Source organism: Bos mutus, chromosome 2 (genome assembly GCF_027580195.1).
Source record: "Bos mutus isolate GX-2022 chromosome 2, NWIPB_WYAK_1.1, whole genome shotgun sequence".
Lineage (NCBI taxonomy): Eukaryota > Metazoa > Chordata > Mammalia > Artiodactyla > Bovidae > Bos > Bos mutus.
In genome coordinates this window covers 135113349-135131235 of record NC_091618.1, presented here as the reverse complement: position 1 = coordinate 135131235, position 17887 = coordinate 135113349, and the positions used below count along the sequence as shown (strand labels likewise).

General features: G+C 40.2%; 1 protein-coding gene across 6 annotated transcripts in view; it reads right to left on the bottom strand.

Moving 5' to 3' along the window:
• The window catches only part of HERC2 (HECT and RLD domain containing E3 ubiquitin protein ligase 2), a 238480-nt gene extending 230039 nt beyond the window's left edge, over nt 1-8441 (bottom strand). For 4 of the 6 annotated variants that reach the window (XM_070360174.1, XM_005888587.3, XM_070360181.1 and 1 more), the window contains exons 1-2: nt 8129-8416; nt 7217-7319 (exon numbers count right to left, since the gene is read on the bottom strand). In XM_070360174.1, the coding sequence (XP_070216275.1) occupies nt 7217-7288 (72 nt within the window). In that variant the 5' untranslated portion in view covers nt 7289-7319; nt 8129-8416. The other 2 variants (XM_070360163.1, XM_070360169.1) reach the window with 2 other exon arrangements.
• Nucleotides 8442-17887: the final 9446 nt, after the last annotated feature.

Sequence of the window (17887 nt, the reverse complement as noted above, 5' to 3'; positions counted from 1 at the left end):
TGCTAAGTCACTTCAGTCGTGTTTGACCCTGTGCAACCCCATAGACAGCAGCCCACCAGGCTCTGCCGTCCCTGGGATTCTCCAGGCAAGAACACTGGAGTGGGTTGCCATTTCCTTCTCCAATGCATGAAAGTGAAAAGTGAAAGTAAAGTCGCTCAGTCACACCCGACTCTTAGCAACCCCATGGACTGCAGCCTACCAGGCTCCTCCATCCACGGGGTTTACCAGGCAAGAGTACTGGAGTGGGGTGCCACGGCCTTCTCTGAAGATAAGACTACATAACTAAAAAAATGGAAAAAAATAAATAAATAAAAATGGAAGTCAGCATAAACAAATCAAGAGTAGATCAAGAAAACAGAAACAGAGACATAGCCTTTCCCTAAAAAGGAAAGCCTAAGTAATGGACTAAAGCAGTAACACTTTCTCTGGAAGGTACCAGCCCAGGGCAGTGAGGGGACATAGCAAGTTACTACACAAGTCAGCAAATTAAGGCCCAGCTAAGAGGCCAAATCTAGCCCACAATCCGATTTTATGATTCTTAGCCCTCAAGCTAAGAGGGGTTTTACATGTCTCAGTGGTTGAAACAATCAAGAGAAGAAAAATACATTTCATGACACATGAAAATTATGACATTCAAATTTCAGTATCCATAAAGTTTCTGGGCCTAACACCACACACTTGTTTCACATACTATCTGTATCTACTTTCACATGACAACGGCAGAGGTGAGCAGTTGTTACAGACAACATATGGCCCATAGAAATATTCACGATCTGGGCCTTTAGAGAAAAGTTTGCTGACTCCTGTTTTACCACACTAGTCCCCACTCCAAGATGTGCTGCAGGCACTTTCACTAGGCAGTGGGGCTCTTAACCAAAGTGCAAGAAGAAACCACAGAACCATCCAAAGAGGGGAAAAAAGGGGGGAGAGGGAGATTAAAATAGCCAGTTCCCTTACCTCTCTTTACCAAGTGGTGCATGTTCACCTCATGGAAAATGAGCTTCTGCTCTCCCCCACTTTCCAGACTTTGTCACCTACAGCTCCAAGGCAGGTGGCTGGGAAGCCACAACCTACGCCTTGTTGTGTGACATTACATCTAAGAGCAGGAACAGAAGGGTGGCCCACAGGCATGCTGGGGTATCAATCCAGAGGGAAAGGAAGATGCAGTGGAGGAATCAAAAAAGGCTGCACAAGGTTTGATGTGTCCAAGCAATTAAAAGATCATGTTAACAATCTCAACAGAGAACTAGAAACTACAGAAAAGTCCCTAATGTGGCAGTTAAGCAAACTGCCAAAACACTTCAAACTCAACATTACAACAGATGCATTTTAAGGTTTTCCTGGTGGTCCAGTGGTTAAGAATCCACCTGCCAATGCATGGGACATGGGTTCAATCAGTTCGATCTCTGCTCAGGAAAGATCCCATGTGCCACGAAGCAACTAAGTCCATGTGCCACAACTACTGAGCCCGTGCTCTGGAGTCCGAGAGCCACAAGCACTGAGCCCGCGTGACTAGAGCCTGTGCTCTGCAACAAGTGAAGTCACCAAAATGAGAAGCCCATGCACTGCAACCAAGAGCAGCCCCTGCTTGCTGCAACTAGAGAAGGCATGTGCACAGCAACCAGGAACCAGACTTGTCAAAAAATAAGTAAGTAAATCTTTTAAATAGATGCATTTTACTAAATATAATTAATTACACCTCAATAAAATGCAGTCATACGAAAATGTGGAAATTCTAAAACAAAAAATACAAATCTAAAATTAAAATGTCAATAAATGAGATCAGATTGGGAAGGCCTGTTCTCTCACCTGTGAAGAATTAACTTCTTTAGTAATTACATCTCTGGTAGAAAGCCAGACCGAATATATCAAACAACTGTTTTCCAACACTGGGCAAAAGATCCAGTGTGATCTGTGATTCCCATGAAGGGCAATAATGAAGTAAGAGTCCAAGCTTAATGCCTAGAAGCAGCTTCCAGACTGTAGCACGGGAAAGAGGAACCCAAATAGAACCCAGAAGTCTTGCTGAAAGGAGGAGCAGATTGCCTGTAAGCAGGTCAAAATGACAAGAATATAGGAGAGGAAGTTGGCTGCAGAGAGAATAATCTCTGGAGCTGGACAGAGGGGCCCCCTTGAGACTCTAGCTGGGTATTGATCTGGGTACAGGTTGAGAACACTACCAAGAATAGGCAAAGCAGCACTAAAAAAGAGCAGGCAGAACCCCAATCAATATTCACAGTCTAGGAAAAGCCTGTTTCCACCAACCAGAACAGAAAGACCTCCCAACACACCAAGCATCAGACAGAGTCCTAAGAAGGACACTGCCTTAATGAGGCAGATAAATAGCCCAAGGTTAAAGGCTGTGCTAGATCAGCCCAAACAAACTTTAGGCTCAATCTTTGAAAAGACCAAATTGATTCCAAGTAACTTACAAGCATGTCAGACAAAACTACAGCTCTTCAAGAGAATAAAACAAAATCTAGCACAGAATAACATATTTATTTACAAACTGCTGCTTCAGTCGTGTCTGACTCTGTGCGACCCCACAGACAGCAGCCCAACAGGTTCCTCTGTCCCTGGGATTCTCCAGCCAAGAATACTGGAGTGGGCTGCCATTTCCTTCTCCAATGTATGAAAGTGAAAAGTGAAAGTGAAGTCACTCAGTCATGTCTGACTCTTAGCGACATTCAATAAAAAAATTAACAAGCATGCCAACATATCCTATAACCAGAGCAATAAATCAACAGAAATGATGAAATCAATCAAAATAAACACAGAAACAATAGGGGTGATGGAATTAGCAGACCAGAATGTTAAAAGCTCCACTACAGAGATGTATCATATATTGACAGAGAAAAATATGAACATGATAACAAGTAAAATGGAAGATAGCAATCAGGACTGGAATGGAACCTCTAGAGATGAAAAATAGAGGATCTAAAGTAAAAACTTCAATGCACAGGATTAACTAGACACTGTAGAACAGTTCTAGTCTAATCCACTATGTCTAAGCATACAACTGTTACATGCTATGTTCCATCCTTTATAAAATTCATTTACTCTGGGTCCTATCCGTAACTATAGGTCTGACACCAACCACCAGTCTTTATGTTAATCTACAGTCATTCAGTCATCTAAACATCTTTAGTCTCTATTCACTTCCTCAGGAAGGACTCATGGAAACAATATTTTCTGAGCTCCTACTCATTGATTTTCTTTTCTTGGGTGCCTTAAATATGTTACTCAGCTTTCTTCCAACATAAGGCCTGTTGTCACGTCTGATAATAAACTCATTTTCTTTCCTTTATAATTATTATTAGTCTTTTCCAAGACCCAAAGCTACAAGAAAAAGACTAATTAAATATATAAATCTGACAAAATAATCCAAAATACAGAAAAGATATAAATAACCAAAGTGAAGTCGCTCAGTCGTGTCCGACTCTTTGCGACCCGATGAACTGCAGCCTCCCAAACTCATGAATAAAAAAATGAGGAATGCTACCAATTCTACAGAACGAAAATAAATACAAAAAGTCATTATGAAAATCAAGTAAGTTACCTTTCAATCAAGCAAATACCTTGTATTTACAACATTCTTTTTTTAATTTGGCCAAGCCATATGGCATGTGGGATCTTAGTTCCCCAACCAGGGATCAAACCTGTGACCTCTGCATTAGAAGCACAGTCTTAACTAGAGCACTAGGGAAGTCCCTACAACATTCTTTTATTTCTACATATCATCTGTCAACTGAAAAACGTGAGATTAGAAATTACCAAGATGTTCATGTTTACATTTTTTAATCTACTAGTATTTCCAAGCATAAAGTGACAAGTTTAATTTTAAAAGCTAATTTTTATGCTGAATCATTTTAAACTGATGATTAGAAGAAAAGAAAAGTTTAATCTGAGTTGAATTACTGATATACTTAACAAATTTGATGGGCCTCAAAAGCATTATACCAAATGAACAAACCTAATTTCACAAGGTCACATACCACATGACATTCTCAAAATGACAAAATTATGGAGATGGAGAACAAATTAGTGCTTGCCAGGGGTCAGAGATGGTAGAGGAAGTGTGAATACAGAGGGACAGCAGGAGGGAGATGTTTGTAATGATGGAACACTTCTGGATCTCAATTTTAATGGTTACATAAATAGACACATACGATAAAATGGCATAGAACTAGGCACACATTACACCAATGTCAGTTTCCTGGTTTTAACACTGTACCTAAGACTGCAACACTGAGGGAGTCTGGGAGAAGAGTATACAGTGACCTCTGTACTTCATTTGCAACTTTCTGTGAGTCTATTAATATTTCAAAATAAAAAGTTTTAAAAATTGCCTCACACATATCTAATTTCATGTTTCACCTCAAAGAACCCAAAAATAGAAACTGGAGGAGATTCATTTGAGTACAGTTTATGCAAAAAAGAGCAGGATAATGCCATTCCTGACCCCATGCTCCAAGACACACCTTTAACCTTACATCAAGACTAGCAAATAAGTGTGCACATATCTTTCAAAAATAAAATGTTTTTAAGGGATTATGTACTATTTTTACAGTTCTTTCCCTTAATTGACTTTTTGGTTCACCAAAAAAACTACCAATCACAAAAGACAGGATTTTACTGTAAATATAAAAATGGTAATGGAAGTGATTGATGTAACAAATGTAACAAACACTTCTGAACTCTCTATTTTGTTGCGTCCTCAAGAGAATTGTGAAGGAAAATATGACAAATAACGGAACTCCACACAACAACCAGGAAAGAGAACTGAAGAAACAAGAAGCATTATATGTGTAAAAACCAGATATGTGCCTGCCATATAATGGGCACTCCATTAGAGGCAACTGGTTGCAAGGCTTGAGGCATCTAAATATCTCTGATGCAGAAAGTCTAGGATTAGTGTCTATATCCTCCATAATATATACATATTAAAATTTTTCAGTCTCCAAAACCTTTTCCTTTCAAAAATCACTAAAAACCTCAAGGGCATTTCAAATAAAAATAGCCATAGAAAATGTATTTGCTAAACCTTATGACTAAGAAACACGTTTCTACCCCACATACTGTTCATTAACCTGGTATCAATCCTGTTCCCAATACAAAAGCCTACCTAAGGAACGGGACACTTCTCACTCCAGGTGGAAGAGACATCCCCAACTAGATAAGGGTAAAACCTGTCAGCATAAGGCCTGCATCTTATAGGCCTGTCAGCAATAGACAGCATTTGTCTTCAGGAAGGATTCCAAAGAGTAAACTACGTCTAAGTTACTCCTTCAGTTCAGTCGCGCAGTCGTGTCCAACTCTGAACTGCGCAGCACGCCAGGCCTCCCTGACCATCACCAACTCCCAGAGTCTACCCAAACCTATGTCCATCGAGTCAGTGATGCCACCCAACCATCTCATCCTCTGTCGTCCCTTTTCCTCCTGCCCTCAATCTTTCCCAGCATCAGTCTTTTCAAATTCCTTAGGGTAAAACAAGATTCACTCCTTACACTTAGTAAGCAACACTGGAAAAACTGTATAAAACCAAGGTCAGCAATCACTTTTTTCACACTATTTTCACATTTTTCTCACAGCTTCAGTAACCATACCACATTTTGCCTCTGATGCACAATCCAAAACCTAAGTCTTGTCACTTATTCCTAGGAGTTTGGAAGACTTTTGTATAGTACTCAAACGTCTAAGAAGCACCAAACACTTTATATTACACTAAATAAATCAAAAGTTAAATGGTAAGCACTTGAAGGTATAAGTGGTATTTTTTATAACTCATCATAGGCACTCAACTCAACATTAAACTCATTTTAGATCAACATGCTAAAATTCATATTAAGCAGCTACTCGATTATGATTGCTAACAAAATAGAAACTTCATCAGGTAAAGTTCTTTACTTCAATTAAATTTTATATAAAGATAATTCATAAAGTCAGTTTGTCTGGATGTCATCAATAAAAAATTATCTATCTCTCACCTCCCCCAATCCTGCTGGGGAAAAAAAGTTACTACTATGCCAATTCTTAACCCAATTCTTCTTGATTTTCTTATCTAACATTATGCCATTAATAACAATTTCATCATCCACAACACAGTTCTTAACATTTATTTAGCTCTGCCACCAACTAATACTCAATACTTAAAAAAAAATTTAGGGACCTCCTTGGGGGTCCAGTGTCTAAGACTCTGCACTGCCAATGCAGGGGGCCCCAGTTTGATCCCTGGTCAGAGAACTAGATCCCACATGTTGGAACAAAAGAATTAACATGCTGCAACTAAAAGTCCCACATACCACAACTAAGACCTAGGGCAGTCAAATAAATAATCAATATTATAAATAAATAAATATTTTTTAAAAAGAGGGGTAATAATGCTTCACTTCAAGTGTCTAAGATCAACTGCTTACAGAATACATGACTTGCATCATACAGTTCAGAAGACTGTATTTAAACAAAGTTAAGATTACTTGAGAAATACTTTAAATAGTTAACCTCAAGGAAGAGGGAAAGAACACAAACACACTGCAAAATTATTTCAGCGATTTCTGAGGGCAATAGAAAGTTACAAAAGCAGTTTTTCCATTTGCAAACAAAACTAATGGGATAAAAAATAGACTACAGAAACATTACTGTTACTGTTTATTGATCATTTCTCAGCAAGTTTGCAATTACCTTAAAAAATAATATTAGAAAATCTATGGTTAACATTTTGTTTTCACACGCTCTTGATACAAAAATCTAAGTACTCCTCTTAAGAACAGTGACAAATAAAAACAAACAGCTCAACTGAATTCATCTCTCCAGAAACACAAACACAGAATGCCATAAAAATGAGTTTCTGCAGGACACAATAAATTACTGTATGTCACTTTTCTCCACATAATTAACTGAACATCTCAAAAAGTATCACTAATCTGTCACCAAGGTATGGCTAAGAATGATACAGACCTTGTGAAAAAAAAAAAAAAAGAAAAAATGTTTGCATAACTTTTATCTCGTTTCTTGCATTTATAAATAACTGTAATTAAAATGTAGATACACTCTATGAAAACAATAAAAAGTACATTTTGAGTTACAGAAAATAAACCTGCTTCTCTAATATGACAAGATCAGATCTGCATGCCCTTATATAACCTTGGAAAGGGTTAACCAGAAATATAACTCTGTAGGTAGGAAGACAAGAGAAAAAAGGCTGTCAAAACCCCACCTGTATATCTGTTTTCAACCATTTGGAGTCAAGTCGAGCCTGAGCAGCCAAACAAAAAGAATCAGAAGGCATCTTTCCCCTGATTTCCTCCCAGTCGTGAAACCTGCAAGCAAGGAATATTACTCAGCCATAAAAAGAACAAAACAATGCCATTTGCAGCAACATAGATGGACCTAGAGATTCTGATACTGAGTGAAGTCAGAGGAAGACAAATATCATATATTGCTTATATGTGTAATCTTAAAGCTACAAATGAACTTATCTACAGAACCGAAATAGAGTTATAGGTATTGAAAATAAACTTATGGGGGGCAGGGGTGATAAATTGGGAGATTGGGATTGAGTAGTACACATAAAATAGACAATTAATAAGGACCTAATGTAAAGCACAGGGAACTCTACTCAACTGTAATGGCCTGTATGTGAAAAGAATCTAAAAATAGACTGCACATGTGTATATGCCTAACTGATTCACTTTGTGTAGACCTGAAACGAACACAAACACCACCGTAAATCAATTACACCCCACTAAAAATTTTTTTAAAACCTGCAAGTAGAGCAGAAATATTGAAGACCTAAACCTCTTCAGAATTTTACAAAGTCCCTCCCGCAAGGTTTAATGCAGCAAAAAGAACAGAAATGGAGAAGGGGAGCACTAGGGAGAGGGGAGTCAGAGGAGGAGGGAGAAAGACAGAGGGAGGGAGGAAAAAGCCTACTTCGAGTCCAGGTAAGAGACTCACAGACAGGGTTCGCCCGCGTCTATACTACATGGGCGAGACCTTGAGAATGGACGGTCACAGAGACCAAATCACAATGTCATTTCCTTCCCTTAAATCCAAAAGGTTAACACACAAACTGCAGGAACCCCACGTCTCCACGACAAATGACACCAGCATGCATTATCCGCTTTACCTCAGAGCAGCAACTGGTGCGTGAAATAAATTAATCAAAATTCACGTCTGCAGAAAAATCCAAAACAATAATCACTTGGAAATGAAAAGACAGCCTGAGACACGCGCCGAAGGCGGTCAGCGCAGGCCCGGGCCCAGCGGCTGTGCCAACGCCCGCCGTGGCCCGGCTTGGCCCGGCCCCGGCCCGCACCGCCCCAGCGGCCGGCCGCCCTCGCCGCACCCCCGCCACCCGGAGTACGAAGACCGTACGGCACAGGCCCCCAGCCGCTTAGCTCCAGCTCGTGCTAACACTGACCAGCCGCCACTGGCTCCGCCGGTGCTCGCAATCCCGGCGTCTCTTGCGGCCGGAGGGGCGGGTCGACGCGGGGCTAAGGCCCACGATGCTCAGCCAATTGCATTGAGGCGTCGCCGCGGGCCCAGCCAATGGGAAAGAGGAACCTCCTCGCCCCTCCTCCCGATTCTCCAGTTTTCTTCTATCCTGCTCGTCTTCTTCCTTAAGCTCACCCCTCTGCGGTCAGGGCCAACCGAAGACGCCGAGAGGCGGGATTTCCGCCGAATGCACGCACACACGCACGCGCTCCTGACCCGGATTTCGCACTGCGCTCTCAGAAAGCCGTCAAGTGTGGTGGGCGTCTAAGACACCGGACTAGTACAGGGACGTGCGGCCTGGACGGGCGCTGGGGCTAAAAATGAGATTGGGGTCTGCAAGAGCCTCTTTCTGCCTGTCGCACTGAGTGCTGCTGAAACCCTGGGCAGAATACGTGGAGCAGCTGGTGGCAGGGGAATCGGAAAAGGAAGTGAGAGCTTTTAGGTCCACAACCAGCAGCCGAAAAACTAATTCTTAAGAAGTGCAAAACAAATTTATGTTAAGTATGTTATCAGATCATAATGTACTTAACTACAAATCATTAAAAGATACAGGCCATGTGATAAACCATAATGGAAAAGAATGTGAAAAAGAATGCGTATATATATATAACTCAGTCCCTTTACTGTACAGCAGGAGACGCAGGAAACGGAATTTCAATTTCTGGATGGGGAAGATACCCTGGAGGAGGAAATGGCAACCCACTCCAGTATTCTTGCGGGGAAAATCCCATGGACAAGAGAAGCCTGATGGGCTAGAACTACTGAGACTACACCACAAAGCTCAGATACTCACAGACGCAATCCAAAGTTACAGTGCCTTGATGCTGAGGTGCTGAATTTAGTTCCCAGGGAAGGAACTCTATAGTGCCATTTGCTACTTGGGGTGCAGTCTACCTCTGTAGCAGCTCACAAGCAAAACAAATGCTGAACGCTATTTTCACTCTGCCTGTTTTTCATAAAAGCAAAAATTCTCTGGGATTTCTTTTGGTTAGCGAAAACGGGTAGTAATATAGGGCTTTTCATAAAAGTAACGTGGAGTAAAATAAACTTATGAAAAGGGGTTCCCTCTACCTGAAACAATTGTATACATACAAATTTGACCATTTATATGAAATGGGTTAATTCCATGAAAGTTGTACACTCAAAAAGAAATTGATAACCTGAACAGGACTATACCTATTAAATTGAATTCACAGTTAAAAAATCTTCCAAAAAAGAAACCTCCAGGACCAAATTATTTCATTGGTGGATTCTGGTTCTACTAAATATTTAATAAAGAAGTAACACAAGCTCTTCCAAAAAATTGAAGAGTAGTAAACATTTTCATTATATAAGCCTAATATTATCCTAATAACAAAACCAGAAAAAGGCATTACAAGAAAACTCAAAAGACCAATATGCAAACATATTACTAGATGCAAAAAAAATTTTAGACAACTTTTTGCAAATGGATTCCACCAACATACAGAAAGAATAACACAGCCTAACTAAGTGGAGTAATTCACCATGAGATGATCTCAACAGCAAAAAAAAAAAAAAAAATGCTTTTGACAAAATCCAACATTTCATTATAAAAACTCAGCAACATAGAGAACTCCACCTGATAATGAACACTTATGAAAACCTGCATGCAAGCCAAAACAGTCTTGTAAAAGAACAAAGGTGGAGGACTCACACCATCTGATATGAAAACCTACTACAAAACTATATAAACAAAACTTTTAATACTTCCAAAAGGATAAAAATATACATCAATGGATTAGAATACAGAATAAACATTCATAATCTGGTCAGTTGATTTCTGACAAGACTACTCAGTAATGAAAGGACAGCCTTTTCTATAAACGATTCTGGGAAAACTGAATATCCACATGCAAAAGAATGAAGTTGGACCCTTGCCTTATATATTCCATATATAAAAATTAACTCAAAATTAATCAAATCTAAAAGTAAGAACTAGAAATATAAAACTCTTAGAAAAACACATGGGAGAAAACGTCACCTTCATGACATTGAATTTAGCAATGATTTCTTAGACAATGACACCAAAAGCACAAGCAACAACAGCAACAAATAGACAAGTTGAATAAACTTAAAGCTTTGCTTATCCCTAATGTTATTTAGGTTCCTACTTCTCATCCTTTTCCCCCACCTAAACCCTTTGGAACTTATAGACTATCATCCACAACATCTTCAATTGATTTTTTAATATTCTCCTCATGTTACTATTCTAATGAAAAATTTGTTGTCCCCTGTAGAAAAAATCAGTCACTTTTTATTCTTGCACATATGTACATCTTAGGGCATGAAGTTGTTCCTGTCACTTTTAAACTGTTTTTCCTTCTGCTTCACTTAAGAAAACAAAACCCAAACTTCTTTGAAAGTGAAAGTTACTCAGGCATGTCCGACTCTCTGCAACTCCATGGACTTTACAATCCGTGGAATTCTTCAGGCCAGGGGATCTTCCCAACCCAGGTCTCCTGCATTGCAGGCAGATTCTTTACCAGCTGAGCCACAAGGAAAGCCCAAGAATACTGGAGTGGGTAGCCTATCCCTTCTCCCGGGGATCTTCCTCACTCAGGAATCAAACCAGGGTCTCCAGCATTGCAGGTGGATTCTTTACAAACTGAGCCATAAGGGAAGCCCTTACTATAAGACTATACTATCGTCTGCTTCTGATTGCAATAATCCACACTCCTTTTCATCACCTCTCATGTTCGCTGAAGAACAGGAATCACTCATCCAGTTCCCTAACCTCTCAGGACCACCCTTTCTTCCTGCTCCACCTGAGCCATTAACCACCCTGATCAGTTCCATTCACCAAATCTCCTTGAACATCACAACTGTGGGCCTCTGACTCTTTGATCACCACATCTTGTCTTTCTAGTTCACTTCCTCTAGTAACTATGCCAACAATCTTCAACCCCTTTAGGAGTCCTGAGTCACAGTCTCACTTTTTTTTTTTTTTGCCAAGTTAAATTTTGCAGCCCAGAATATCACTTGCCCATAATCTCTAACCACTTGCACCCCTCTCCCTCCATTGTACTTCCGTGGGAAACCTCAGCACTGGATGACTCTGCTCCACTCACTTGGAATGTGGCTGAATTCCTGAGGTACACTACCGAGTATCCACTCAATAGTTCTTTCCATTCGCCTGGTGCTCCTGGTACCCAGAATACAACAGGCCTGAGGATGAAAAGCCAGATAGGACTTCCCTGGTGGCATGGGGAATAAGAACCTGCCTGCCAACGCACGGCACATGGGTTCAATCCCTGATCTGGGAAGATTCCACATGCCTTGGAGCAACTAAGCCCATGTGCCACAGCTCCTGAGCCCACATGCCACAACTAATGAAGCCCATGCACCTGGAGCCTGTGCTCCACAACAAGAGAAGCCACCGGATGAGAAGCTCATGCACCACAATGAAGAACAGCCCTTGCTTGCCACAACTAGAGAAAGCCTGCATACAGCAAGGAAGACCCAGTGCAGCCAAAAATAAAAGAATTAAAAACCAGCCAGCAGGGGTAGCAGAGTGGAGGGATGGTAAGCGACCATAGAAGACGTACATGTACCACTCACCAATCTTGAGCCCATTCACCCCAAGACTTACTAAGGGTAGAAAAAATTAACAACCAGATATTACTGCAGTCAGAAGCACTCTAATTGGTGAAACTTCTCGCCATGAAAATTACCATCATAATTTCTGTCTGTAGTTTCTTTCTTTCTTCTGTTACTGTGGATAAAGCTTCCCATGTCTTATAGATAGACAATCCCCCTGCTAGGGCTCTGGATCCACATCCTCAGCTCTCAGTGACTCCATTCAGGAATTAGTCCTTGCCTCCTCTCCCCTCCATCCTTCCCTCTCTGCTGTATCTGTTCTATCAACTTATAAATATGCCTGGATCCTAGCTTTAAAGACCCTCCTTTGAATTCTGCATGTTCCTTCAGAAACTTCCTCATTTCTCTCTTACTTTCTGTTTAGCAATTTTTTTTCAAGTGGTCTCTACTTTCTACCTTTATTTCTCCATCCCATTCTCACTTGACCACACCAGTCAGGCTTTGTTCCCACCACTTATGAGGACACTCTTGGAGAGGTTACAAATGACCTTCACTTGGCCAAATCTCATATCAGTCATCAATCCTCACCATTTGTGATCTCCCAGTAAGTTCATCGGAGAAGGCAAAGGCAACCCACTCCAGTACTCTTGCCTGGAAAATCCCATGGACGGAGGAGCCTGGTGGGCTGCAGTCCATGGGGTCATGAAGAGTCGGACACGACTGAGTGACTTCATTTTCACTTTTCACTTTCATGCATTGGAGAATGAAATGGCAACCCACTCCAGTGTTCTTGCCTGAAGAATCCCAGGGACAGTGGAGCCTGGTGGGCTGCCGTCTATGGGGTCGCACAGAGTTGGACATGACTGAAGCGACTCAGCAGCAGCAGCAGCAGTAAGTTCATAGTTGCTCGCATCTTCATTATTGAAATTTGTTCTTCACATTTACCCATGTTTCTTCCTACATGACTGGAAATTCTTCATCAGGCTCCTTATTTTCCTGACCTTTCTATATTGAAATGACCCAAGCTTATTCCTCATCTCTTTTCTTTATGAATGCTTATTCCCTGGGTAATGTCATCTAATCCTGTGACTTTCAATATGCTAATAACTCCCAAGTTTGACATCTTTCATCAAATCTAATATGCCTTGATGTCATTATTTTCTTGATTTTACTAAAAGATGTCAAAGAAGATGTCATAACTGAATCACAATTTCCACTTGTCTGACATCTGTTGACAACAGGATGCATCCTTATTTCAGAGATATTAAAACATGGAAAATGTGTACCTCAGAATTGAGGAAATAAGATTTATAGATTTCCATTTCTAAATTCCAGTCCTACATCCAATCACCCATTTGGAAGAATAATATGTATCTCAAATTTAGCATGTCCAAAAGTGAATATAGGCTCTCCCCTCCCCACCTCCTGTTCTTCTCAGTAAGTAGGCTACATTTCGCCCAGTTTCTCAGGCCAAAAACTTTGGAATCATCCATAACTCCTCTCTTTCTCTCATGTGCAACATCCAACCCAAGAATAAATCCCATTGGCTCGATCTTGAGTTAGATCATTTCACATCATCTCCACAACAACATGGTCCAAAATGCCTTAATCTCTCACCTGGACCTATGCAAGATGCTCTTAACTCCTCCCCCTACTTCCAATTTTGTGCACCACCATCTGTTTTCCACCCAAGCAACCTCATGATACTTTTCAAATATGCTTCAGATTATCTCTCCCTAACCACACCCTCTAATGGCTTCTCATCATACTTTGAATAAAATCCAAGATCACTATCATGTCTGCAAGCTATACCTGGTTCACTCCCCACTCCTCTGTGCTTTCTTCCTTCTACTTTCTTCTTTACCCACTGCACTCCAGGTACCCTGGTCTTCCTGCTGCTTTAACATGCCAAATGTGTTTTTGTTCCAGGGCCTTTGCCCTTATTGTTCTCCCTACTTGGAAAGATCTTTCCTTAGAAACTTATCTGGTTTTCCTCTATTTATACATAGCTCAAAGACTCATCAACATCTGACTCCACACCCCAACTCACAGTGTCCAAGAGAGGAAACCTCCTTGACTATTTCCAGGCAATGGAGAGGATCACTCTCTCTTGAGGAAGTTATCCATCCTTGGGTCAATCATCAGAGCCAAGAGGAGAGTCATACGATATAAAACACCTACTTAGATCCAGTCCTTTGGCAGAAGCTATAGGTTCGATGTATTTTCAAATAAGATGCATGAGTTGGGTAGGCACTCATATAACAAGTCTATTTACAATTTCTTTACCTTTTTGATTGGTCAAGTTTCCAATAATTAAGAGGAAGAGCTTTGCAGACAGACTGTCTCTGTTAAATTTTGTTTCTGCTTCTCACTAGCTATGTGACTTTTGGCGAGTCATTCAGTCTCATTTTATTTAATTGTCCATTTTAATATTTTCTTCATCATGCCACACAGCATATGGGATCTTAGTTCCCTGACCAGGGAGTGAACTGCACCCATTGCATTGGAAGCACAGAGTTTTAACCACTGGACTGCCAGAGAAGTCCCTAGTCTTATTTTTAAATAAGGATAATAAACGTATCCACCTCATAGAATTACTTTGAGGATTGACATAACTGATACAATGTGCCTAGAACAGTGCCTAGTAAGATCTTAATTTATGTTAGCAATTATCATCATCATTATCATCATCATCATCATTCCCCTTGGCCTCACTCTAGCTCCAGTTAGTTATTTGGAGCTGAAGGAGACCCCAAAGACAAAGGAGAAAAAAAGGTAATTTATCCCACCAGAAGATTCCTGTATGTGCTATAGAGTCATAGAGGTTTGAATTCTGAGTTAGCTGCTTCTATGTGAACTTGTGGAAGTTGTTTAACCTCAGTTCCTTTACTTGTGACGCAAGAGCCTCACTGCCTAGCTCTTGAAATGTTCCGCCGGTCAGAGACAATGTGTGTGATGTGTCATGCAGTCTGTAACTAACAACCAGCCGTAGCATCAGAGACAGTTCCTCTTTGTTTCCAAGCATACATGAAGACTGTATTTCCTTTTGAAGTGAGGTAGAGTCATACCAGTAGGTAATGGGTAGAAATGGCATACATCAGTTCTGAGCTAGAGCATTAGTTGCTGATGTGAGATCCTCTAGCATTCTCTTCCTCTACATAACAATTATAGGATTGTATAACAAATGTAGAAGTAATGGCAAAATTAGGGAAGCACTGTTTTGCAAATCCTAATAACACTGACTCAGGCAACTCGTAGTAAAACCATTAGGTGAATGATTGATGTCCTACAGTAATGCTACCCAAAAGGCTTTCTAGTCACAAGGGGAAAACCTTAATTGTCCTGAATGATATCATCCTAATTCTGTGACCACTGTTAGTAACTCTGATGAAAGGTCAACTAGATATTTTGAGTCTTCTGACATAATACAAAATATCCAGTATTACCCATGATACACTCTAGTTTTTAAAAAAATAAGAATTTTTCATTAAATCTATGCTTTCATTAAATCTTTTCTTTTTAAATGTTTTCATTAAATCTATCAAGTCTTTAGACTCTTATAACTTTTGAGTTACAGGACACATAGGTATTAGAGATACAAGGTGAAATCATCACAAGTAATCTGACCTAGTCTCATCAAGTCAATGGTGTGAAGAAAGGGTCTGAATTAGATAAAAAGAGAATTTAGATACTTATGTGATTTAAGAGATCAAATATAAATGCAGAGTCCTGAGTTGAATACTTTTGACAATTTCCATTTAAAAGTCATTTGGAGGATAATAAGATAAATCTGAATAAGATCTGGGTTTTAAATTATGTGGATATATACTGAAATTTAAAAAGTGAATATCATTGATGGAGAAAAAGCAAATTGAAAAACAATGTACGGGATGAAAATATTTTGCAAAACAGTGTGTGTATGTGGACGCACACATTGAAAAAGATCTAGGAATATACATTCTAAGGGATTAATAGTGATAAAATTTGGACAATGAAAAAAGATGTGATTATTTTCTTAGTTATGCTTATCTGTATTTTCTAGTTTTCTAAACATATAAAGGTTAAATTGTACTCTAAAAATAAGTAAATATAATAAGTGCGTGCATGCTCAGTCATGTCCGACTCTTTGCAGCCCCATGGACTGTAGCCTACCAGGCTCCTCTGTCCCTGGAATTATCCAGGCAAGAATACTGGAGTGGGTTGCATTTCCTACTCCAAAATATAACAAGACTTCACTGCAGAAAAGTGAAATGTAAACTTTTTTTTTTAGTTAGCTGGAAAAATTTTATTTCTGGAAATATAGTTTCTGAGAAAAAAAAAAATCTTACCACTTAAAAACACCTCGACATATTAGAAATTATATTACAGTCTAAATGTAACCAAGTTTTAAAAGCTCAAGAATGTTTCTAGATATAATGCAAATAGAAACTGAGAGCTAAAGCAATGATAGAGTAAGAAAGCCTTTGTAACATGAAAGTAGTTGCCCATACGTGGAACCTAGACACCTGGAATCCCAAATCTGAGAGACAATCTTGGAGCACTGGGAATGAGTGTTCATACAGGGAGCCTGAGTTAGAGATCTACAAGCAGGAGAGATGAGGATATTCACCCTGGGGAAGTTAACCATATTCAGAACTTAGATGTTTGTCATCTACCAAGGAGAAGAAATGGGATTGTTGCCCAGAGAGTAAAGGTTCATTCTTAGAGCTTACAGACTTGGGGTGCAACAAGTAGAGGAGACAGGGCCTTGACACCCTGGAAGTAGGTAACTCTATGTGGAACCTAGACAGGTGGGACCCTTATAATCTGAACTTGCGGAATTGGATTCAAGCAAGGAACAAAGACAGCTTTGGTGGCCTGGTAATAGTAACCCATACTGGGAATAGGAACCTGAGATCCAAAAGGATAGGACACATGGCTTTTGTGCCTGGATGTAGATTATACTCAGAACTTGGAGAACTGGGGTACGACAGTGACGAAACAAAGCCTTAGTTCCCTGGGCATAAACACACTGGATCCCACAAGCAGAAGAAACAAAGTCTTAACGCCCTTAAACCATGTGCACATACTTAGTATTTCTGCTCATGAGATCAAACAAGCAGTAGAGACAGGCTTTAGAACCCTAAAAGTAGTAGTCGATACCCAGATTTTATACTAGGAATCCAAAAGGCAGAAGGGCCTCTGCCTCAGTGCTAGGATACTTTCCCGTCATCAAAACCTGATATCCATAGCAAGAAACTAAAATGATATTTTAAAGCAACTATCAACTCAGTTCAATTGCTCAGTCCTGTGACTCTTTATGACTCCATGGACTGCAGCACGCCAGGCTTCGCTGTCCATCACCAACTCCTGGAGCTTACTCAAACTCATATTCATTGAATCAGTGATGCCATCCAAGCATCTCATCCTCTGTCATCCCCTTCTCCTCATGCCTTCAATCTTTCCCAAAATCACAGTCTTTTCCACTGAGTCAGTTCTTCGCATCAGGTGGCCAAAGTATTGGAGTTTCAGCTTCAGCATCAGTCCTTCCAATGAATATTCAGGACTGATTTCCTTTAGGATTGACTGGTTTGATCTCCTTGCAGTCCAAAGGACTCGCAAGAGTCTTCTCCAACACCACCATTCAAAAACATCAATTCTTCAGCACTCAGCTTTCTTTTAGTCCAACTCTCACAATAATTTTTTTTAAATAACCCAAGATCCAACAAGCAAGGAAGAAACATTGCCCTAGGTGTACTTGCCAGCTCCCAGATTCTAGAGACTTGGAATCCACAAAGCAGAATATCTGAGACCTTCTTGCATGGGGAAATTTTGCCACTATTGGAAACATACA